This window comes from Rhinolophus ferrumequinum (assembly GCF_004115265.2).
Source record: "Rhinolophus ferrumequinum isolate MPI-CBG mRhiFer1 chromosome 5 unlocalized genomic scaffold, mRhiFer1_v1.p scaffold_110_arrow_ctg1, whole genome shotgun sequence".
Taxonomy (NCBI): domain Eukaryota; kingdom Metazoa; phylum Chordata; class Mammalia; order Chiroptera; family Rhinolophidae; genus Rhinolophus; species Rhinolophus ferrumequinum.
In genome coordinates, this window is record NW_022680355.1 from 3096899 (window position 1) to 3121968 (window position 25070).

Here is a 25070-nt window from a genome sequence, read left to right on the forward strand (position 1 = left end):
ACTTGAACTTGAAGAAAGAATGAATTGTGTAGTTAAGAGGAGATACCTTGGAACCAGAACAATATTTACTTGGGGAAAAAAAAACTGCATACGTTCATTTCGAAACATCAATTTTCCTCGTGGGAATTTATTTACAAAATTACCTACTGTGAGCTCTAACCTTCTCTGCATTACAATATCATATAATGATTGTGTTTTTGCAATGAAAAGTTGCAGAGAAAAATTACTTGTTTTAGACAGAGTGAAGCTATTAAAACTCAGGCACCACACACTTGGTTTTGTGTCACGATTCCATCTCTTACTGTATTTGTGAGTTTGAGGAAATTACTTAACTTCTCTAAGACTCCTTCCTCAGTTTTCTTATCCATATATGGGGATGTTGATGCTTATTTCAGAGAATTATTGGGAGGAGACATGAGATAATATTTTTAAAGCACTAACCAATGGGCCTGGCATATGGTATCATTTTTTAAAATAATAACATCAAGTGTCATGTTTTTTAAATGATAACATCAAGACAAGTGCCATTTTTAAAATGACGACATCAACATTTTTAAAATGATAATGTGATTTGTAAATGACATTAACATTTTTTAAATAATTACTTGGTCCAATAATAATATACAAGATGTCAATTAAATCAATGCACTAAGCACTTAAAACATATCTTCATTCACTCCTTATATGGCAACGTGGTTTATTTTCATCATAATTAATGTTTTAAAATAAATTTAAACTACATATAGGTAGCAAAATCAATATTTTTTAGCTTGTGATGAGTCTGTAAGTATAACCAGAAGGAGAAAATATCAGGGACACAGTAAATTAATGTCACTACTTATATGGAGAACATAAAATTCTATTAAATCTTCTAGAATGTAATTACCATCGGTGCCATGGAAGGCTTGCATTATTTCCTCTGAGCACACAGTGGCATACAGGTAAAACAAGTCCTTGGATATGTCATGTTAGAGACAAATATGGCAATATTTAAGTAAATACTCAAAAAGAGAAACCTCTGGGGACAAAAATTAATAATGTTTTACACTGAACATCATGTTTGTTCTGTGCAGGTTTAGTCATTTCTGGCTGCTACAAAATTTGAAACTATGAAAGAAAATGGGTGGTTTCTTTTTTCATGTTGTACGAAAAAGTGTGGAATCCCCTGGAAACTATGTGCAATATCTATCAGGGATGTTGTTGCTAGGGAACCAGAACACAAACAGAAGATTCAAGAAAGGCCTTTCTTTGCCCAAATCTCAAGGGCGATTACAAATTATGCAATATATGATTTGGGAAGGTCATGGTTGTTTGAGGGTTATTTTTTTCTTTATAACTGTTTCAAAGAGAAGCAATGGAAACAGAGCTCCATTTTTTTTTTCAAATGACATGGGAATTGGGACTCCTAAAAGGCCGTTACTGGTTACAAGGCTCGAAACCAACATTAAATGAAGGTCAACTGTGTGTATGTGTATTTTCTGCCGTCGTCAAGGAGGCAAATAATGCCACCATCTCGTAGCCTTTCCACTCATTGTGAAATGTCTGCATACGCCTCTGATTATTAGGACCTTGCTGGGAAGGTTCTGAAGCCAAGGTAAAAAAGGCTGCATGATTTTCTTAGTAAATTATTATCCCAATTTTACAAAGGTGAGTGAATTTATGAACAGATTTTTAAACATTAGCGTCATCTATTAAGAACTTCTTTGTAAAACAGACATGTGAGAATTTGCCATAAATAAAAATCAGACAGAGTATCATCACGCAGAAATCGGTGCTATGGTCCTACACTAAGACCGTATTCTTTTCCATTCTCCAGGCTTAGAATTTTGCTAAGAGTGTCACCAAGATAAAAGTTCAAAACACCGAACAGGCTGAAGGGGCTAGAATAGCAGGACAGAATATAGCATGTGTGTATGTGAAAGAAAGCCTAGCCAGCATGTAGGGAAATCAGGTTTCACTTAAACTGTTTCTTAAACGTTTCTGTTTTATGTAAATTTGTACCCAAACTGAACAGGATTTCTTTATCTTTTATCACACTATATAATAAAGCAATAAACGCTATGTGATATAACAAAACACTACACAATAAAACTATCCCAGGAGTCTATGTCCATTTGTCTATAGCAAGAGATTGCCTACAGACTTACTGAACTGAAGGACGCATTCTTGATGATAAAAGAGGTTACTTTAGAGGCCGACTGGGACAGGTGTTTTACCGTTTCTCTCTGTGACATTATATCAGCACGTAGCAGGAAGTGACACTATGAAAGTAATTCATCACCAGCAGAGAAAAAGGTCTCTGTCTGATATTAGGACCAGACGGGGTGATTCACTTCCCCCCTCGCCCTTGTGAGCATGCCCTGGGATCTTTGCAAACCACAATTCATAAAATCACTTTCATTGTAGACATCATACCTTCGTGTAGCTGTGAATGTTTGCACCGTGCGGAAGCAAGGCTCAGGCCAGACAAGAAATAATATCCATGTTCTTGCAGTGGTTCTTAGCAATTGGCCTCTGACAACCTGTCCTGCCTCAGCTTCTATCACTCCCTTTAGCTCAGTGTTTCTCAACCATTTTTGGTTCATTATTGCCTCTCTAAGGAGCCTTTTTAGATATTTTTTCCAAAATTCTCCCCCATGAAATTTTAATATCACAGATATACCATATATATATATATATATATATATATACATATATATACACATATGTATATGTATATGTATATATATTATATGCTATATGCTATGTATTATATATATGTGTGTACTTTATACATGAAGCTTAAGATTTTTTTCACCCTTCCCCAAACCAGTTTTCACTCCCTTGGGCTTGATATATGCTCTAGCTGATGTAAGCCTCCCTACGTCTACTTAGACATGTCTTCCCTTCTCGGGATATATGTCTGACTGGTCGATTCTTGCTCATCCATTAAAATTCAGCTCAAGTACTCAGCTGCCTGAAGGGCCTCTTGGACTCCCTCAGGCTGTCCTAGATGTCCTCTGTGTCCCCACAGCTTCATGGATTATGCACTTATTTCTACACCTGGTTTATCTGTCTGTTTCCCTGACTAAATGACGAACTCCCTGAAGTCAAAGATACTCTCTCCGCTGCTATGGGCTGAATTGTGTCTCTCTCAAATTTCATATATGGAAACCCTCACCCCCAGTACCTCAGAATGTCACTATTTAGACATAGGGCTATTATAGAGATGATTAAGTCTCTATCATCTCTATAATAAGGGTGGGCCCTAATCCAATCTGATTGGTGTCCATATATGAGGATGAAATTTGGACACAGGGAGAGACACTGGGACACACACTTACACAGAAAAGGCCGTGTGAAGACACAAAAAGAGAGCTACCATCTGCAAGCCGACCAAAGAGGCCTCAGGGGAAACCAAACCTGTGACCCCTTGATCTGGACTTCCAGCCTCCAGAACTGGGAGGAAATAAATTTCTGCTGTTTAAGCCACCCAATCTGAGGTATTTTGTCATGGCCGCCTGAGCAAACTAATAAACTGTGTATTCTAAACACCTAGCCCAGAACCTGGTTAGTGAATCAATACAGGCTGGTTGGACAAATGACTGAATGAAAAGCACGATCTCAGCAAATGCCTGCTTGCAGACACTATGTGTAAATTACTATGACATGATGCACAGTTGCAAACTGTCTGTCCTTTGGAGGGTAGGCCAGGAGATCTCCTCATAGGGCCCGTCATTCACCTCACACCCTAAGGGGGATTACCCGGCATTCACACATAAGGCAAAAGGACAATGAATTCCAAAGGACAAAACCTTTGTCCTCAAAGGGTGAACCTCCCAGAAACCCCAGCACACACACTATAGGTCCCAAAAGGAGTAGAAATTACAAATTAGAAGGATTTCCCCTGAAAGACCAACAATAAACGAAGACTATTGAAAAGTCCAAGTGAGGAAAAGAGAACCAGAGGGAAGGTTTAAGAGAAACATTCGCTGACCTCATGGAGGTTCTTTGCCAGGACTCTAAAAATATATATTTTTAAAAGCCCTTTGCTACAGTGTTACATATCCCCAGATAGTTGAGAAGGCACTGGCCTATGCTCAAACCCAGTCAGCCATGGAAGGTCTTGATAAAATTATTTTTAAATGTTCTCCCAAGCCAATTTCTGAAAACCTTCAGGCTTAAGAAATCTCATTAATAGCTAAAAAAAAAAAAAAAAAAAAAAAAAAAAGAAAATGAAACCAGCCCCCATCCGAGAGGCTGATGTCATCTACCTCCCCAAAGAAAAGGCCGAACTTTCCTTTGTGAAACTCCAGGGTGACATCAGCTCCTGATCACATGCCACTTAGCCCTTCCCCTGCTATTCCCAGCTGAGGGGGTTCTCTCCCTTCGCAAATGTCACCCTTTCACTCACAAAGCTCCTTGACCTTGTTTGTCTGCTGGATTCTATGGCCCAGTGAAGGCGGGCCTCGGAGAGAGAGGAGCCTAAGAGGCGAGGGGTGTGCACAGCTGGCCAGGAGGCCCCTATACCCACAGCCTGCAGAAAGTTCTATATTCCCTTCAGTAACCCAGACAGAGGCCCCCGAGACTGAATGCAGCCTCTGGACAATGCTGTCAGCACTCAATGCTGTGAACAGTTCAGCCAGGCAGGGCAACTGTGGCCATTTCTTTTTTTCCAGGGTGGGACTGGCTTTGACGGCCGGCATAAAGGCTGGGCAGTGTGGTTTAATCTCATGTCTGCAGCTCCGCTTTAAAAATGGGCCCACAAATAAAGCCCGATTGTATGCGTTTTCTCCAAGAAAATAGAAGATTTGTATAGTCAACAAAGAGGCACATTTTGTAAATGGGCTTATTTATGAATTGGCAAAACGAATGAAGTGCGTGGGGATTCTTCCTCAGCGGCAATGCTCAGGACACAATGTGTCAGCTTGGGTGCCCTGGGCCTTGGCCCTTGAACCTGATTCTGAGATTGAGATTGGGAGACGCTGTGCAGAGAGAGTCTTTTGAATTGCACGCATACGCACATATTCGTGGGCACACACAGACACACAGTCAAGAATATTACTAGTACACTTGAAAATCGAGACTTAAGTTTTACGTTGATTTTGTATTTGTTCGTTTTGTATTTTTTCATTTGTAGTTTATTTTATATTCTGAATCTTACAAGATGCCATGTTGTTTCACCCCTTCAAGATCCTACTCAAAAGTCATTTCTCTGAAATGTGAGATGGATTTACTTGTAAGAAAAAGTATAGCTCCCTCCCTACCCACGTCCCTAACTGCATGTGACCTGATGCTCTGGCCAAGCTTAGCTCAGCACGGCTTCCCCTGATTCTGACCTCCAGCCACCCTGCCACTCCTGACTTTGGGGTCCCTCACTCTGCAGGCTCCCTCCACAGGGACTTTTTCTATATGGCATCCTTTTCCTTCTCCTATTTGTCTACGCAACTCGTGCGTATTCTTACATTTTAGTTTAAAGGGCTCATTTTCATGCAGGACTTCTCTGACCTGCTGTCCAGGTCAAATCCCCTTTTGTGTGCTCCGTAGCACTTATTGTTTATATTTACTTGTGTGCTGTTAGCTATATGGCCACTTCTCCCAATCCCAAAAGCTCTAAGACAGTAAGTAGCAGGCCTGCTAATAGGAGTCACACAGTTTCCTCAGCCCTTGCTCAGTACCTGGCCCCAAATAGTTCCTTAATATCTGTGCAATGAGCTATGGATAACTGAGAAATCGGACTTATGTCTTCAGTTTACCTCCAGTGGATAAGAAGCAGGGGAACCTGTCCTTTGGAATCTCTTCCCTGACCCTCATCTATTCTGTTGGCCCCTCTTCTCAGATTATCAAATCAAGTTAAAAATCTAATTGTCCTAATTTTCAATGTTAACATTAATTAATAGGTTCAGGTGTTGTCTGTCTAATCACCATCCTATGTTCATTCAAAAAGTTGAGCATCCATCGATGATCATTACGTAGACCCTTATCTCACTAAAGGTTTTCTAATTGAATACATTTTGGGACATGCATACCATGAAATGATATTTTGCAACTATTACAAATAATAGCTAATGTTTTTTTTATGAAGCTTACTTTGAGTAATGTACTATTCTAATCACTCTCTATATTATTTTATTATCCTAATAACAACCAATGATTTGGGTACTATAAATATCCCTATTTTACAGATGAGAATATTGTTCCTGCATAACAGACTTTTTTGAAGTATTAATGAAATAACAATGTATGTATTGTATAAAGCACAAATTCTAGAATATATAAAGATCTTAATTCATGTTGATAGTTACTAAAATTAAGATTATTTCAGGGATCTCATTCACATTGTCATAATTAAATCACTGTATTTCCTCATCATTTCAAGAATCTAACCTCAAAAAAATTTTAAAAAGACCTAGGTCAGACACAGAGTATAAACTCTACATACTTGTAGTACTGCATAACTATAGTATATGATAGTTAGTTTTGTACAGTTCTAGGACACTTACCATCCCCTTCCAGAAGGTTCTTCCCATGTATAATTTATATGTAGTGGGCATCACGGAGTTAATTCCCTTTCCCCCTCCCCCCCCCCCCCCCCCCCAGTTCTGGTCCTAGCTGGCAAAAATGTTGTTGCATAACTCTGGTTTCAAGCTTAGCAAATTTTCAGCAATTGGGAGAAAGTTTTGAAATAGTAAACAGGAAAAGAGAATAGACAGAGAGTGTCTTTGATTCTCCCAAATGAAAACAGATTTCAAATGGAACTGATAGAAAAAAATTGTAAAGTGTTGTCTGCAGAGTAGCACCATGAGCATTATCCGGGAGCTTTTTAGAAATACAGATTCATGGGCCTTACCTCAGGCCCCCTGTATCACAATCTGCATTTTAACAAGAGCCCCAGTGATTCATATGCACATGAAAGTCTAAGAAACACTGCTTTGGAAAATACTTCTAGCTCTTGAAAATCTGGGTCATTTCCCAAGATTTTCCTGTTTCTTCTTGGTCTTTTCACAGTTTCCTTAGAATCACAGCACTTCTGAATCACAGAATACTAGAGATGGACTGCATTACAGAGCTGAATCAAGCCCGTTCCTTCATTTATTAGATCCATAAATTGACATTCCAAGGTCAAATCTACCTACTTGATGAAGAGGACAGTTGAGAACCTCCACAAACTTAATCATCATAGCTCCTTTACTTTGGAAACTTATAATCTGTATTTGAAGCTGTAAATATCTCCGTGGATAACCACTGAATATTTTTAAACACTGAAAACCACATTCTTATATTTTAACAGAAACACACTCAGTCTGTAGGTCATAGTCTCAGAACATCTGACACTCTTAAATACACAACGGGGCTCTTCAGTTATGTATAGCACTGAGATTCCTACAATAAATGTACTGTGATGTTTATAACCTTCAAGGGTCAACCAGGACACACACGCATGCCCTCCCCTTGTGCTCACCTATGATTTTGACAGCGGGGCCACAGCTTAGAGGTCTGTGTGTGGTTCCTGGTATGACATCGCAATTCTTTCTCTTTCAAATTCATTGAAACAGACCAGTGAGCCCTAAGACCTTGGCTGAGAACTTCTACTGTAATATTCACAAGGATATATTTGTCAGATCTGGATCACTCTAGGAGAGTGATTCTCACACTTTAACCACCAGGAGGACCAGTTAAGACACAGATTACTGGGCCGCCCTTCCGAATCTGTGATTTTGTAGGTCTGGGATGGGGCCCCGAGAATTTGCATTTCTAAAGAGTTCCAGGGGACCCTGAGGCTGCTTTTGGGGGAGCATGTGCAGAGAACCACTGTTTTGGGACCCTCTCTCATTAGACTGGGCCATGTGAGGTCACTCTAGAAGTTTTAGAACTCCCGTTAAAATGCATTTTCATCGTCAGAGAAATGAGTATCTTACCTGCTTTCCGAACCGCCCGTTCACAGGTGGGCTCTGATGTGCCCCTGGCTGTGTGGGCACAGCATGTGGCCCTGCCTTAGTGCATCACTAGCTTAAGTTCCCTGCTCCTGTGCCCCTCTCAGCCCCTCTTGCCTTTCCCTTTCTCTGATGGACTCTCATTATTTCCCTTCCGTCCATGTCATTCCTTCTCTACTTAATGGCAGGGTGAGCCTTAAATCGTACTCTATTCCACTCCCCCTGCAACGCCCCCATCCCACCTTGCAATTTGCCACATCCCAGTGCAGCTCTTCACCCCTAGAAACTTCCTTCCGCTCCCTCCTTTCGCTTAGGCAGTTTATCACTGCATCTGCTTAAGCAGTCACTTGTTCCCTTTGACATCACTTCCTCTTAACCCTAACAAGACTTAATTCTCTGAGAGCCACCAGGGTCTGAGTAAAGTTTCAAAGACCTAGCAGCAAATTACTACCCAACTTCCGTTGTTTGTTGATGGCATTGTGTCCAAATATAGAATTGGGAAGGAGACAATTCTTGGTCAAATAGCAACTACCGACCGTGACTGGGATGGGTGCAGGGCTTACCGTGAATGGACCACTGCATCTGGAATCCTTTCTCGCCGTGCCCGGTCCCATCGGTATAGAACAGCACTTGAAGAATGGAGCCTGTGGTAGTCCCCGAAGGCGGCATGTCAGTTCCACAGTAGCGTCCCATCCTCTGTGGGCCGTCATAGAGCTGAAATCCAAGAGAAACTTCCCAATGAAAAGCTGCTTCCCATGGTCTGTCAGATGGCAAAAGCAAGGTCTACTCATGCAGCAAAAGCTGTTGCTTGGTTCAAAAGTTAAGGTTAAATCTACTCAGGTGTGTTGAGTCCAGGACATTTAACATAAGAAATCAAAGTAGAACATTACGTACTTTTTTACGGATGATTCTCAAGCCCAATCATCTGGAAATCCAGAGATTGTTTGGTTTTTATGTCAGCCTAGCAAATTTCCTCCAAAGTATATTCTAGGCCCAGAATAAGGAAATAGTAGGCCGAATGAGGTATGTTTATATATAGACAACATATAAGAGATGTTCAATAAATAGCATTATAATTATAAGATATCTATTTTTAAAAGAAATACTAACGATAAAGAAAGCTATGAAAAAGAAAAATACAAAAATTAATTCCACTGAAGATAGTCACTGTTAATGTTTTGTTAATACCAGAACTTTTTCTTGCCCATGTGTTTTCATTTGTATATGTGTATGTACATCTGTGTGTAGGTGTATAAGCGTGTGTGTGTAAATTTGGGCTATACATTTCATTGCGCTCCCTGTTTTATACTAAACACGTCACTAAATAGTCCTTTTAAATATTTTTAATGGTGGTATAAGATGTTACTAATACACAATTTACATTATATTTCTGTGGTTCATTTAGGATATTTTCAATTTTTTTTGCCAACATAAATATTTGTTTGATATTTTTAATTTTTCCCAGGAAAGATTCCTATAAGGGAAATGAATCAAAGAGTATAATCTTTTTTTGTTTTTTCATGTATATTATTTACTTTCTTACCAGAAACTTTATACCAATTTATCCTCCCACCAGCAGTTTACAGAAATATTTTGTACAACAGAACATTAGCAACTATTACTATTCATCTTTAAAGTTGGTTCAGACACTGAAATTTGTGCGTGTTTTTGTAATTACTTTAATTTGTGTTACTTTGAGGTTGAACTTTTTTTTATGTCGATTGGCCATTTACATTTCTTCTCTAGGAACTTTTTTGCTGAGGTTTTTGCCCATTTTCCCACTGAGGTATTTATACATCCTGTTGCTCATCCTTTACCAGCCTCATTTAATGATTTCATCAGACACACACCCCTAAACTAAAAAAATAAATAAATAAACCTCTCTGCCGTATCTCTTCAAGCAGGAAAGATAATCCAGAAAGATTGGCTTCCTCATGACTCAGCCCATTATACATTTTTTTAATCCCCTAATGTCACTTTAAATATTTTGTTCCAGTTAGCCTTGGTATGAACTGCTCATGACAACAAAATGGAAAGTATCTGAGCAGAGACTCATGGATTTCCTTGATTATTCTCTTGCAGAGTACACATATGCAACTGTATGTGTGAGTGTTTTTGCATGTGTCCATGGGAAAACGTATCATCTGGATTCAATAAATTCCAAATTGACCAAATTATTTTCATTTACTAAAATGTTATGATATAAAAAAAAGTTATGATATAAAATACTGCTGAAAACATACTGATTGGAGCATGAAAAACTTTATAATCAAATTCTACAAAGCACCCCCATGGCGCCTTCCCTAATCCCTAGAGCAGCCAGTCATAAGACGGTTTCCTTGGAAACCCTTCAACTCTTTACTTGTGCTTCTGTGTGGGAATGGTCACCTTTCCTTGCATTCTAGTTATAAGCACATGTGTCTTACCTCCCCTACAGTCTATGGCTTTTCTTAGAGCCCAGATCACCTAGGAATCCCCCTCACTGGCCAGTGCAAGGCAGGCCTTAAGACATCCCCTGTGAATGAACAAAATGATTTCCCCACAACTGCATTTATTTTAATGAGACTTGATCTGCACTATTGCTTGAAACTTGAAGAATTAGATACATATCAGGGTCTTGCAGTCCTAAATTTCAGCGTGTTCCTTTTAGGCAGCAAAAGGTGTGGATCTTTTGTGGTTATTCTGTGAAGGCAGGACCAGGCAGGAGCTGTTCAAGGTCATAATAAATTTCAGATTTATAAATCGTGGCCTGTCTCATTCAGAGTTCTCAAAACTGGCTGTTTAATAGACATACATGCTTGTGAGACGTGGCAGGGAGGTCAGTTGAGATTCAAAAAGAGAAAGTCAGAAGTTATTACATCACTTGCTCTTAAGTATGAAACCTAAGCATTTTAAGCAAATGAATAAAGATGAGATTTATTTTTTAGGCTTATCACTTCAGCTTCCTTTTTATTTTATTTCATTTTGAATAGTGCTGCTTCAAATGTGTATATTTATAATCATGTTTCTAATAGTCTAGATATTTGACAGAAGCCATAATGATGGAGTGAGAATGAGAGAATAAAGCAACAGAAAAAGAAGGGGGAACAACAACAAAAGCATTTGGCCTCAGACCTCAGGCCGTACCAACTAATGTAGGAGGTGGACGTTGGGGAGGAGACCCACGCATGTTGCAATCTGTTTACTGCTATATTACTGCTTCACTGGAGGGTATTTTTCTCAGCTTCACTTTTATTAAATCCAGCGTATGAGCTCCAATTCTAAACTAATTAATACCAAAATAAACGTACTGTTCCCAGGCAGAGGCATACTAAGCAAGAAAACACTCTACTGTTTTCCACTCCAAAAGGCTCATTCTTAACTCTGGATTTTTGCTCAGTGACTAAACCTTTAACTATTTCATTTTTATCCAACAAAACATAAGGTAAGATTTCCCTATAACCGTAATCGCTCTAAGCTTAATGGATCTTCTGAAATACTAGCTAGTGACATTTGGAGGAACCATATTTTAGATTCTATTCAAGGTCATAAGTAGGATAGTGTGTTTGCCTTCCAGCTCAGCAAGGTTAAGAAACCTGACATTTTCACATGACTTGGAAGGGATTTTTTTTTCTTCCTTCCGGATGGGATTACTTCATTGAACGAGAGAGAGCCCCTGAATTCCAGTGGTTCTTAAATAACACATTGTAAATGGGATGGGGGGCAGGGGGAAAGGGGGTGGGTTTGGGGGCAGGCCTGATGAATAACAATTAGTTTCTTTTTGCCTTTGGAAGGGAGAGAATGATGCATAAAAATAAACATCAAATAGACATTGACTAAAATACTTAAATATAATGTCAAATAAATTAATGAATTAATTAGTATAGAACAATACCTCTGTACAAAAAAAAAAAATCCATACCCTCAATTTTATGTCCTTCTAAAGTTTACACTTAATTAAATCAGGTTTTTTTGTTTGTATTCACACAGATGGCTAACGTCACCTCTATAATTCATTCCCCCGTAAATTTACCACACAAAACAGGAACAGTCATTTTTCAAAGTACACAAATACTGGTTACCATGGCAACCAGTTGGAGCCCTCTGATTCTGTTTTCAGAGCAAAATGTTAACCACAGGACATTCCAGCTGTGACTCATTGCAACTACTGGCAAGCACTGGTCCTGCTAAGGGTAGATTTGATTCTCCTGCTTTTGGAAAGCCTGAAGATCCACTCGGTCTGCGCAAATATCTGAGGTTGAAATTAAGTCCACATTAAGGAAACTAGTAGAAATTAAGAAGAGAAAGACTGATGTTCTCATTTTGAATATGCACATCTAATTTGTATAACTGTGCTTAGAGGTACTTTTATAAACACCTGAAATGATGATTGTATTTTCAAGTTAGCCACTACATGTATCTTCAAATGTGGATATGTATATACACAAAACCTCTTTTCTAGAATGTTTTCAGTTATTCCCTTAAGGAGACTATTCATTTAGGATTTTTGTGGTTTAGGTCCCTCCCCCAGCCTGAAATATCTCAACCACTCTTAGGAGAGTCAAAGAGGAAGGAAATCGCTTGCCTAGCCACATTTACCAATTTCTATCTACTTCCTTTGCATGAGTGTGACAATTTGGTACATTTGTGACTTCAGGTTCCAATTGCAATATGAAATGATTCGTGGACTCCTAAATATTAAGGACCCATACATGCAAGGCAGTAGATATTAATAAGAAAGAAAACATATCTCACAACTTTTGTAGGGTTAAGGATTTTGTAGATACTTTAGGAGTCACTGAACCTCAAGTCTGGAGGACCCCAGAGTCAGCCAATGGGCACCTCCACCTGTTCCCTTAGTGCGAATCAATTCTGTGAACTGTAAGGGCTCTCAGAACAGAAATGAGCTTTTCAAGTGTCTCTGTATTGCTAAACTGTTTTTGATTTTGAAAATTTGTAACTGGAGTGAATGAAATTAGAACCAATTATCCTGTAAGTATGAGCTTGGGATGTACAGTGACTTCTAAACCCACTTTAGAAACACAGTAACAACTAAAACTCATCCCTTTCTATTTTAGATCGGCATCTAATTCACACATTTTCAAAGTATTGTTTTTCTTTTTTACTTGAAAGTTTTTGGGAAGAAAATATATTTTTTTTGTAGTGGAGTATTCATTCTAAGAACCAATGAAATATAGTCCATGTACATAAAGGAAATAAGAGTGTTTTTGGAACAATGTCATTAAAATATGGAAAAACATCTGGAAAAAAAAAATGGGTCCGTTTTCTATTAGAAATCTTTAAGAACTCCAAAAACTTTATCTTTTAGATTTAATATATAATTGAAATAATGTATCTTCCATAAGGGAGAATTTTAGGTGTAGTAGAGAATCCTCTGCTATCTGTAGAGAACAAAAATTCTAGTCAATGTAAGGAAAACAGCTCAATTGCAGAGAACTAGACTTAATGAATTCATAGAGTGGTTTTCTGAAGTCCACTCTAATCATAGAAGATTACAACTCAACTTTCCTGCAGGAAAGTAATTTCACTGCAGGAACATACTAGGGTATATTCAGTGTGGTCCGTGTCAGGCTCAGTTTCACAGTCCAGTCCAGCTCTAGAATCTGCTGAGCATATGATATTGTGAAAACGACTTCACCTCTCTCATTAAAATTGCTTTATAAATTTGCCATCATGATGGTTTTTATAGGTTGTAAATAGCTAAGAAGACAAACCATGTAATAGGTTGAGTGTGAGGCCCGGCATGTGGAATGTGCTCGAAATGTTATTCTAAGTCTTGGTCAGAGGCAAAGGGAACCAACATTTTTCCCCCAAAAAAACCACTCCAGAAATAGCTGTGAGAGAAAAAAAATAGTATGGGTATTGAGAACTTGAGCTGGTTCATGAACAGATTTTAATAGAAACCATCCCTGGCTGACCAGACAGAGAAGCAATGCATCAATGAATCACTTGTGAGGAGATGGACGGCCACTGCTTGCAGCCTGTCACTATCTGTAATGACCTAGTGATGTGTGGAGACTGAAGTCTTTCCAGATGTGTGGGGCACCCAGCCCTAGAGAAATCATACTGTGGAGGGGAATGTGAGCATGGTGTGTGTGTCGGGGTGGAGGGAGATGGTTGATCATGACAGAGGGTGGCAGCGAAGAGAACATTAGGAAATCTGCCAGGGCTGTCCTGTGAGGTGGATAGGGGAGAGACGACGGGTAAGGAAAGTGGCCCTACACGTGCTTTTTCCTGTTGCAGCCTCCTCTCCCCTTTCTGTCCAGCCAGGCTGCAGCTCTACCTGCTTAGCCACTGGCGCTCCAAAGGGGTCAGGGCTGGTGAATTCTTAGAGCCTCTCTTCAGATTTTGCCCATACTGAAAAACAACTGTAACAGGACCTGTGGGAACCGCCTCATTAGAATAGTCATTGAGACCGTTGTTGCTGAAGTTCACACACAAATCTCCTGGATAAACTTGGAACATTCAGAGTTTACTTTAAATTTGAAGGGCTTTGAACTGTTTCTGTAACAACAGTAGAAATTGCCAAACAAGAATCATAGAGTAAAAGGATCCCATCATAGATGAGCAAAGCTCAAGGGGGTAAAAACTAATCAAATTGTGGAGCATCCATTAGACAAATGTTGAAGAGGAAAGCTAATAAGCAGAGTACGGGAGACTCTAGATGGCTCTGCGATGGCCCCAGGAGGCAGACCCCTCCATTAGACACATGGCTGTCCACTGTGGACTCCAGTACACAGACACACATCTTCCCCAAGGCACAGGAAAGCCAAGCAGCCATGTGCTGGCAGGGTGGGGCAGGAAATGTGAAAGACCCATCCAAAATTAAACAATTACTCATAATGCTGGGCTTTGCATGACAGCATGAAACCCATCGAAAAGACCACATTCTGAGTTACTTTGTGTCACCCAGAATTAGAGGTCTGTCTCACACACAGACCAGATAACCTCCCTTCCATGTGGTGGCTGGTGACTGTCTCCTCTTAATGGTGGATGTACATTTTATTTCTGCTTCCTCCATATTACTCATTTTAGAAGCCACAGAGGCCGACTGGGTTTTTTTTTTTTTCTTTAAATCATGGTCTAATCAGGGATGTGTGCAAGGATTGAACTACAAAGATGCTTATTTCAGCATTATTTACAACGGTGGGAATTTGAAAAGATTCTAACTGTTCCACAGCAATGGTAGCTGCATTGTGATGATGGACGATGCAATGCTGTAAATGGTAAGGTATAGTTCCTAACAGGGAGAGACATTCATAAGCTATTGATACCTGGGAAAAAGTCATTATAGGATAGTATGTACACAATGATCCCCTTTCAATATTAAAGTAAAATAAATATATAGGGAGAGACTACAGGAAATAAACACCACCAAATATTATTAGTCGTGAAGTAATTTAGGTTATTTTTATTTTGTCTAGATTTTCCAAATTTGCTGCCACGACTATAGGCAGTGTGATGAGATAAGCTTATTTGTAAAGCGTTATCTTTGGGGACCCATTAATATAGCAATGTAGCTAAGCACTGGTAATGCTTTTCCAATCTCAAAATTCCACACCCTTTTAGGTTCTCAGAGACCCAGCTAGTCTACTAAAAATATTACACTGTCTATCTCCATAGTGTTTTATACATATCTCAAAATTATGCATGAAAATGAGTCCATTAAAATGTTATTATCCAAGGGAATCTCCAGCATTAATTTCAAACTATATTTTGTCCCTAACGTGTCCTTTTTATAGTAATTAGGTTATTATTATTAATGAGACTAATTCTTTATTTAAAAAGAGTTCCTTCAGCTGTTCAGGGACTAAAGACTTCTTAGAGTCAGAAGTTGCTACAGTCACTGATGGAGCGTAAATGCTTCATCCCCTCCCTAGTGGGAGGTGAAAGGCTTTGAAAGCCACTCGTACTCTCCTGTGTGTACAATGAGCATTTAACTCCATGAACCGCCCGCCGCCTTCCCTTGGCAAACTGCACTGCCAGAGTGAAACACTAAACATTTCAAACAATGTATTCTGCCCCCTAAAAGCCATCTGCTACAGATGGACTCAGACACGGGGAGTTGACAGCAATGTGATATCACAGAACCTGGAGCGGGAAGGACCCAGAGCACCTGCAGGCAGCAGCCACTTCCCACTCGGGGAGAACAGGAAACGAGGGCCGGTGAAATAAATAGTAAATGTAAGAACTGAAGAGTAAAGAGGACATTTCTAAACAACCATTCTGAAATGTGGCAGTTGGAAATCCTTCCTATTTTAAAAAGTAGACAAACAATAGAATTAACCGAAATCCCCAACACTGACTCCTAGTTTTAAAATTTAGCTGGCCAATCTCTGCATTCTTATCCGTGTGGTGTGCCTGTTGGAAGGTGGAAGAGACCTTCCACTCACTAGCGTCCTGGGGCCTGGCTGGAGCAGCGCTCAGTGAGGACGGCCAGGAAGGGGAGTGTGGATAGAGCGAGTTTTGAGCATCTAATGTGATTGTTAGTGGCTTCCGGGTAGTTTGGAAATTATCCATAGGTCTGATTATTACTCATCCTGATTCTGCCCTTCCTGTTTGAGAGAATAGCAGAGACACACAGGGTTTCCTTTGAATCTGAGAGCAAAGGCTCTCTTTGGAAGGCTGGTGTGTTTGCCTCATTAACTGCAGCAAGTTAACGTAATTGCGTGAAAATTCTTCATTGTGAGGGATGGTCAGGAAAAATCAGCATTTCCTTTTGAAGACGGGGATTTTAATCACACTGAGGTAAACATCTCTCCTTTTAATTTTTTATAATGAAAAACATCACATTTTACATGGGCAGCTTTAGAGTCTTAACTGTCTTATAAAATGCTTCTTGCGACCTTAAATTACACTACAAAGTATTTGGCTTAATTAACCACTACGTACACTCGTTCTTAACTCCTATTGACTCCAGATCATGCTTAGTGCAACGCTAGACTCATATCTGGTATAGAGAAATAAATTAAATTGTTTGGTATACTGTTGTCACTTTTTATGCATGGTTTTCAATAGCAGTTGTCCTCAGAACTGAAATAAGTTACCTCTGAATTTTAAGCAAAATGCCAGGCGTCCTAGAAGCAAACTTTCTCTGACAGACAGTTCCAGGAAGCATGACTCATCTGTCCAGGAAATGTTTGAGGAGCTGCCATAATGATGAAAGTCAGCTCAGACCCACTGCTGCTGAGACATACAATCTCATCTGCTTCTCTTCATTTCTCCAACTGTCAATGAGTATTTTAACTACCACACTTTAGATTCAGATACAGAATTCCTGTGGCTTTTGTAGGAAAACTGAGAGGCCGAGGGATGGAAACCCTGCTTTCAACACACGGGACCAATCTATGCTAACCACAATTGAGAGGGCTGTTTGGAAACCATAGCTCTTCCTTTACTGCGAAATGGTTTAGAGAGCAAAAATTAATCCATGACATTCTGTTTGTGCTGAAATAATAAACAATATTTAGTAGCACTTAATAAATAACATTTATCAGCTGAGTATTATTCTAAGCCTCATTTGTTTTGCCTAATTTAAAACTCCTAGCAACTCTATAACCCCGGTCATATTGTTATCTCCATTTTAGAGTTCTGGAAACTGAGGTACGTAGAAGTTTAGTAATTCGACATTTTGAAAGGCATCAACTCCTCAAGAAGATTTTCTTGTTTCCTTCATTAGAAGCATCAAAATGCATCAATGAACCAGGCTGCAGATAGAAAGCAAGAGGAAAGCTTGGGCGCCTATTAGACATTTCCTGTGAGTGAGCAATAGAAGAATTACTAAATCTTTGTTCACTATTACCATTCCACAGTAATAAGAGAGCTGGTTTAAGCAATTCTAATTCCAGTGAAACCCCTAGGAGGAGACAGAAAGATGTGCAATAGGAAGAATAGTGCCTGGAGTTGTTCCCAACTGTGGTTTATCTTCAAAGCAAAAACTAAGGTAATTGTTTCTGAGACTTGTACAGAATCTGTATGTCTTCCTGCAAATAACTGTGATGTGTGGGGCAAACACAAACATCTGTTTACATTTCCCTTGTTAGAGAGGATTAAAGTCTTTCAAGGGATAAAGGAAATCCAGGTCTTACCCAGAGCTGTACCCATGGAGTAAGGGAAGTTGGAAGCGAAAGACAGCACTGTCAGAGTTGCTAAACAGAACAAGGCTCTGCCTGGGAGTGGAAGCCAGACCTCGCTGGGAGGAGCTGCCACTCAAGCACGAGGCACGAGGAATGGAGATGGCATGGCCGAGAGGAGGCTGTTGTAACAAGGGTAAGAAAGAAAAAAACGTCCTGAAAGTTTGGAGGGAGACTCTGAATGGCCACACAAGAGTTGTGCTCTTTCCAGAAGGAGTGTGGGAGAATATTAATAAGCATTTCTTGAGTACTCAATATTTGCCAGGTGTGTGGATGATCTTATAGCAATTTTAGGAGTAGGTGTCATTATTCCCTCCATTTTTAAACGTGAGAAAACGGAGGCAGCAAGAGGTTAAATTCGGTGTCCAAGGTCATAGCTGCTAACGAGGAGCCATGTTTTGAATCCAGGAAGCTCCAGCGTTCACACTCGGGTTAGACAGACCTGAGCATGAACCTGACCTCCATCACCGCCTGACAGTGTGACCCTGAGTATTGTTACCTATCTGAGTCCCAGTTCTCCTGTCTGTTAAATGAGCGCAACAATATGCAATTCCTGGACTATCATGAGGATAAGCAATAATATCAATCAAAGTGTCTATAACGGTAGACATTTATTATTGTAATTCTCAACATAAACATCTGGGACGTGAAGGAGAATGTTCTAATCTTTCACAAACTTAGAAGTTTCATTCATTTATGTGAGAATAAAAATGGAAAACACTCAGAACACATCTCTAGAATAATGTTTCCCTAAGAATGTTCTGTGGAATACAAATGTCCAATAAGGTGTGAGTTAGAATTCTGAGCAAAGACTAATCTACCTGGAATGCCACCTGTGGTGTTCCCCTCTCAGAGTGGCCCTATTATCTCTCCTGGTTGTGTGCAGTCCTACTAGGCTGTATCCCGATGTCTTGCTTTCCTTCACTGTATGACCCCCTCCTATCCAGTAATTTATCCAGTTCTGTCGATTTTAGCCCTTAGTACTCTCCAATTCGTCTATTACATTCTCCTCCACAGCAGTGTGAAGAACTCCTGCCATCTCTGTCACCCATCTCCACTACCCTTACCTCCCTTCAACTTACTGTTAAAACCAGAGTTTTTAAAAGTGTCCGTCTGGGCAATCCAAGCTATTTCCCTGCTTGCACTCTTGAAAGATTTCTTGCTTCTCTTGGGGAGGTCCCCGAAACTCTGTGCATACCCCCAAAGCTCTACAGTCACCTGTCCTTGCCCACCTGGAAGCCTCACGCTTGGCCTCAGCCACACTGGTCTTCTCTGAGTTATGACAAGGATTCTTTCCTTGACCCAAATCTAGTCAGGCTCCTCTAAGCCTTCTTCTCTACTAGGTCTCCAACTTGGTCTATGAAAACTAGACTCCAGCGCAAATGATTTCATTACTCATCCCCCCACATGATAAGGCTGAAACACGAACGTAGTTTCTAGTATCTCGAGGCCACATCCCCTAGGATGACCCCAGCCCCCTTAAAGTGCCTGCCTGAGAAAGATCAAGGCTGCCAACACCAGCCAACACCTGAAAATAGGCCCCCCAGACCACCCTTTCTTAGAGCACTAATGAAAAGGACTTAGAATTGTGAGTCTTCCTCTGTCCCTTTGAGATGTATATGTATCTTCTACAGTTCAAGACTGTCTTTCTCAAGGACCTGAAAACCATTCCTTTGAAATGTCATCATCCCAGGATTCCAGTCTCTGTGGGAGGAAGAATCCCAGCTTCCATCATTGCCAGCTCACAGACGCAGCTGACCTAACCAGCCTTACACTGACCAAGCCTGTGTAAGTTTTCATTTCCCTGACTCTGCTCAAGCAGCCGCCGCGCCCCTTCCAAATCCCTCATTCTCCCTTTAAAACGCCAGTCATGTCTGTACAAACTGAAGTCGAGTTCAGTTCATACTGGACCCTCTTCCCTGCTGCAGTAGTGTTAGGTTGGTGTAAAAGTAATTGTGGTTTTTGCAATTATTTTGAGCCTTTTAAACCATAATTACTTTTGCATCAAGCTAATATATTACTGATTAAAATTTGTCCTTACCAATCTAACTAGTGTCTGGCTTTATCTCTGCCAGTTCTTCAAACACAACTTCCCTTAGTAAAACCTCCAGCTTCCTCAACACCTGGTTCAGTTATTCTTCCTCAGGATACCTTCCCTGACCCACAGATGAATGGTTTTCTCGCTTCATATCTTCAGAGCACACAATAATACTCCCTGATAGCACGTAACACAGCCTATAATAAATCTGTATTGTGTGATAAATCAATTAACATCTGTCTCCTCCATGAAGACAAGGAAAATTGACGCTAAAACAATTATGTTTCCACAGCCTACATGCCTAAAATACATGTGAATGACTGAATGAATGGATAAATGAATGAACAATGCATATTTATGATGGTAACAGCTTGAGGAGGCACCACAGCGAAAACAGAAAACAACAAACCTTGTTTGTGTTTAATTCAGCATTTCCCAGATTTACTAGAACTTCGGTGTCTGTCTGTGCATTTATGGCCCAAACAGCTATGTGGTTTCCCCAAATTGACTTCCACTTTGCCTGGGTTCCTGAATCACCACGTGGAAAGGAACAACTGCATTGACCTCTGATGTGACTGAGAAGTAAACTTACATTTCATTAAGCACCTGAGAATTTATAAGTTCGCTGTAACCACAGCTAGTATTGGCTTCATTAATGACACTGTCACAGGGGCCTGATGTTTCGCAGTCACAATATGGAAAACGTTTAGGCTGCAGACCTAGCAAAACATGGGTGGGTGTAGGACTGAAAGGTTCAGAACATTGGTGATGTTTTCGTTCATCCTTTCATTTGAAATGCATTATTTTGTAATTGAAAGGAGGGCATGAGAGTGTAATAAAAATAAACAATGATATAAACATCTGGTGAACACGATGACATCAGCAAGAGGACGTGGCAGGAGATGAAATAAATCTTCTAAAGCTTGGTGGGAAATGCATTTGACAGAAGTCACTGACATAATCAAGAGCACTTGAAACTAATAGGAAAAGGAATCGTGGAAAAGGATAGTGGAAAAGGAAAAGCGTAGAAAGATATGAAAGGGTGGAAGACACTAGTGACAAAGGTGCCAGATGAGGAAAGGCGGAGGGGGGGCGAATTTAGAATCAGAATTCAAAAATTGCAAAGTGAATCTGACATTTTTACATGAAATAAGTATAATAACAGTATCACCAGGACTTGATGAGACAAAGCATATATACTTCAGCTAAAGCAATGTAAAAATAAGACCTGTTAAAATAGAAACATTTAGTAGCACTCAAAGGTATATGTTAAGAGGATACCTATTAAAATATTTATAACATCCCAGGAGATGGCTTTGAAGTGAGGATAAAATTGCTGTCACAGTAGAAGTGGGCTGCAGACAGTGGTTTGTCATCGGGGGCTTGTGGGGGTCACACTCAGTAGGAATCCCCAGAGATTTTGATTGAGTAGGTCTGGGGTGGGGTCTCAGAATCTGTTTTTCTAACAAGATCCCCAGGTGGTTCTGGAACACAGCCAGATTTAGTAGCTACTTGCAGGGGGCTTTTTCCTTTAGCATCAGCTTCTTCCTCGCTGGAGACTACCATTTTTTTTACAAAGGAAATATATCAAGACTAGTGCAGCAAATAGAAATACACAGTGGTGGCAATGGGGAGATCATTTCAACCATGTGGACATCACTCAGATGTCTTTTTCTGGAAAAAGCATGGCATCTGATGAATTCTTCATATGTTCCCCTCTCTCAGAAAGTAAATATTGAAGAGAAGTGCTACTCTAGACTAATTCTGGTCAGCAAAGAAGTGGTTGTTAACCTAGAGGCGACCGAAACATTAGGAGAGGGTGATCGATTTCCTTAGCCTGTGATGACTACACACATCAGTCATGGGCCTGAGGTTATAGGGAGCCAGGCTTCAAAAGGAGATATAAGCCCATGGACCAAAGGAATCAAAAATGAAAGGAAAAACAGAAGCAATAGACAAAGGAAAGAAAAAAATATTTTTGAATGACAAGTTCCACAAAAATTAAATTCTGTCCTCAAAGTCATGAATAACTTTTGCAACAATAAAAGGGAAGACCTCTGAAGACATCAATTAAGAAGAAACCCATGGAGCTTCTTAGGAGCTTTCTGACCACTTTATAAGCACACATACAAAATAGTTAAACTTTGGGAAACAGCACAGTTAGAAAAAAATGTCTATTTTTCGAAGCTTTCATTAGGGCAAAAGAAAGATAAAATTGTGGATTGGATCAACAGTATAACTTCATGCAAGGGAAATAGAAACGTGCCTTAGTATGATTTTGAAACTGAAAGAAGAGACAATGAAATCCAATTTAGAAGATAAGGCAGTCAATTCTTTAAATGAATTTTTTTCAGGTTTGAGTGAATTACATCTCACAGTACTGAAAGATACTCATACAGTCACTACAGAGCTAAGTTTGTAATCTTGTTGAAATTCATGGGTATGTAAGAAATGTTTTAGCAGGTCAGCAGAACCCATGTCCCTACTCAAAGATTCTGCCTCAGACCACACACATGATCTGTGAGCAACGCTGGCCAGAGGGCTGGACCCCACTGCTCTGGCCAGAGCTGGTCATACTGCCCAGAGGGCGCCATCCATCAGCAGGCTAGATCCACGCCTTTGGGTCACGGTCAAAAAGATGAACCACCTGTGCTGGACACTTGTCCACAAAGGAAAGTCTAATTGGTTGTAAGCATTTGAGGTAAATGGTCATCACGTGAAAATGCAAAGTCATGGCTGGGGTGGCCATATGGAAATTAAAATTGTCATGTCGCAGAAACTCAGAGGAAGCTTTAGGGGAAAGAGATGGGAACGGAGTATACAATGCAAGGAGAAGCAACACACCAGTAAGAGAGGGGGGAGAATCCACTAAGCTGCCTGTTCCTGCCCTCTCCAGCTTTCTAGTTTATCCTGTGTATCATGAGGTTTCTTACTTTCTTCAGAGGAACAGTCCTTTCACAAACACTTGTTTTTTCTACATGGTTTAATATGAGTGTGTACCTACAACCAAGAATGCAAAGCAGAACAATGAAAAATAGGACGGCCAGGGGCCTAAAGGGAAAATTATTCAACTTCCAAAACGTGTAAAAGATTTATTCTGGTGTCTCACAGATGAGTAAGATTAACAGTAATTTTTGGGAAAATTCTAAATTAGACATGAAAAATAATTTGTCAGCAAGTAGCAAAGAAAGAGGCAATGATAATAAATGATCACTGCTTATTTATGAAGAAGTCATGCTAAAATAATATAAATTTCTCTTTGTGACAGTGTCACTAAAGTGATAGATCCAAGGACTCCATGGACAGTCTCTCATGTCACCTCTGAGAGGGACAGAAAGTTGTGAAAGAGTGTACAGACAGAGGGTATGTGGTGTCATGGCCTAGAGTGGCTTGGAGCCACAGTGCCAGATGGAAAGCCTGGCTTTGCCACCTGTAATCTTTGTGAACAACCTGCATTTGCCTCAATTGTCTCACCTGTCAAATGAGGCTAATATTTCCTACATTACATGATTGCTATCATAATTACCTGGTAAATAATAAGTGCTCGATAAAGATCAGCAATTATTATTACTGAGTTGTTTGAATGGTGCTTTCGCAAAAGTGTTCAATAATCGAGCACTTTAATCAAAGAAATCTATCATTTTGGAGTATTTGAAATAGGCGCCATCTTGTTTGACATTTTTATCAATCATTTTTGAAGAAGAGTAGACCAATGGCCAATGAGTCAATATGCAAATGAAAAGGCTCTACCGACCAGAGAACCAGGATTTAGAGGGATCACGATGCAATGGCATTCTTAGGCAGAATAGTCAAATATAACTTACTAGGGATAATAGCCTACCGTGTTTCCCCGAAAATAAGACCCAGCTGGACAATCAGCTCTACTGTGTCTTTTGGAGCAAAATTTAATATAAGACTCGGTCTTAGTTCACTATTGCAATTTACTATTACTAACCTTACCATTCCTGTTAAAGCAACCTGGGGATTATAAGTCTTAATATAGTCCAACACGATCCTTGAGTACCAATAAACTCATTTACCTTCAGCCTACAATCCCAGAAATACCTGAACCAGGTAATGTAGCCCCAGCATATTTGGCCCTGGCCAGGTCAGTTGGAGTGTTCCATCCAATCCTGGGCCACATTTTAAGAGACACTGATATATAAGAGACCATGTACAGGAGGGTGTCCCATGAAAGCTTGCCACGTGAGGACCAGTTAAGGCAATAAAGGATGCGGATTAGAGAAAAGCGGCCAAGACTTAATGAAGATTTGCTCAAGAGAAACAGACACTGAATTCATGACGTTACCCTTCAGTCTACACTCGCTCTTGCCCCTTCACTGCCTGTTCACGCCAGTCTTGTTCCTGCTCCTACTACCCCTCAAGCACTGCTCTGCTCCGAGTCACACTGATCTCCAAGGGACACCCCTCAACCCTGACCTTTCTTGATCCTTTGGGAGTATCTCCCCTTGTTGATCACTGTCACCTTCTATCGTACTCTCAACTTCCATGACACAATAACCTGTCGTTTTCCTCCTCTCCTTTCTCACCACACACATGCTCCCTGTCGACCTTATTCATGCCCTGGCCTTCCTGTATGTCTCTGTGCTGATTTCTCCCAAATCTGTCACTTCTGTTTGCATATTCAGTCACCTATAAGAAATCTCCTCTTCCACAGGGAGACTCAGACTCAAAATAAACGTGAAAAAGTGAAATTAAGGTGTAAAATACAGAAAGCATGCTTCAAGTTGGCTTCTCGTAACGATGTGAATAATATGGTCTTATTCCTTTAAGCAAATGACCCTTCCTCCCATTGAATATTTTAGTGCCAAATCTCCCATCATTTTGTTTTGCCCAGAGGACCAAATAATAAAGGATGGATTAGATTCCCAGTGGGATCTTTACCAACCTACACCCCTCAGCAAAGTGGTACACAATGCCTGACCAGCACCTAATCAAGTCTTTTCTTAGTTTCAGTTCTATTAA

The 25070-nt window shown here is 40.1% G+C and overlaps 1 protein-coding gene across 1 annotated transcript in view; it reads right to left on the reverse strand.

Annotated features, from left to right (window-relative positions):
* CUBN (cubilin) overlaps positions 1 to 25070 on the reverse strand; it is a 237059-nt gene that overhangs the window by 144572 nt on the left and 67417 nt on the right. The window contains 1 exon segment of the mRNA XM_033100508.1: positions 8477 to 8627. Coding sequence (XP_032956399.1) covers positions 8477 to 8627 — 151 coding nt within the window.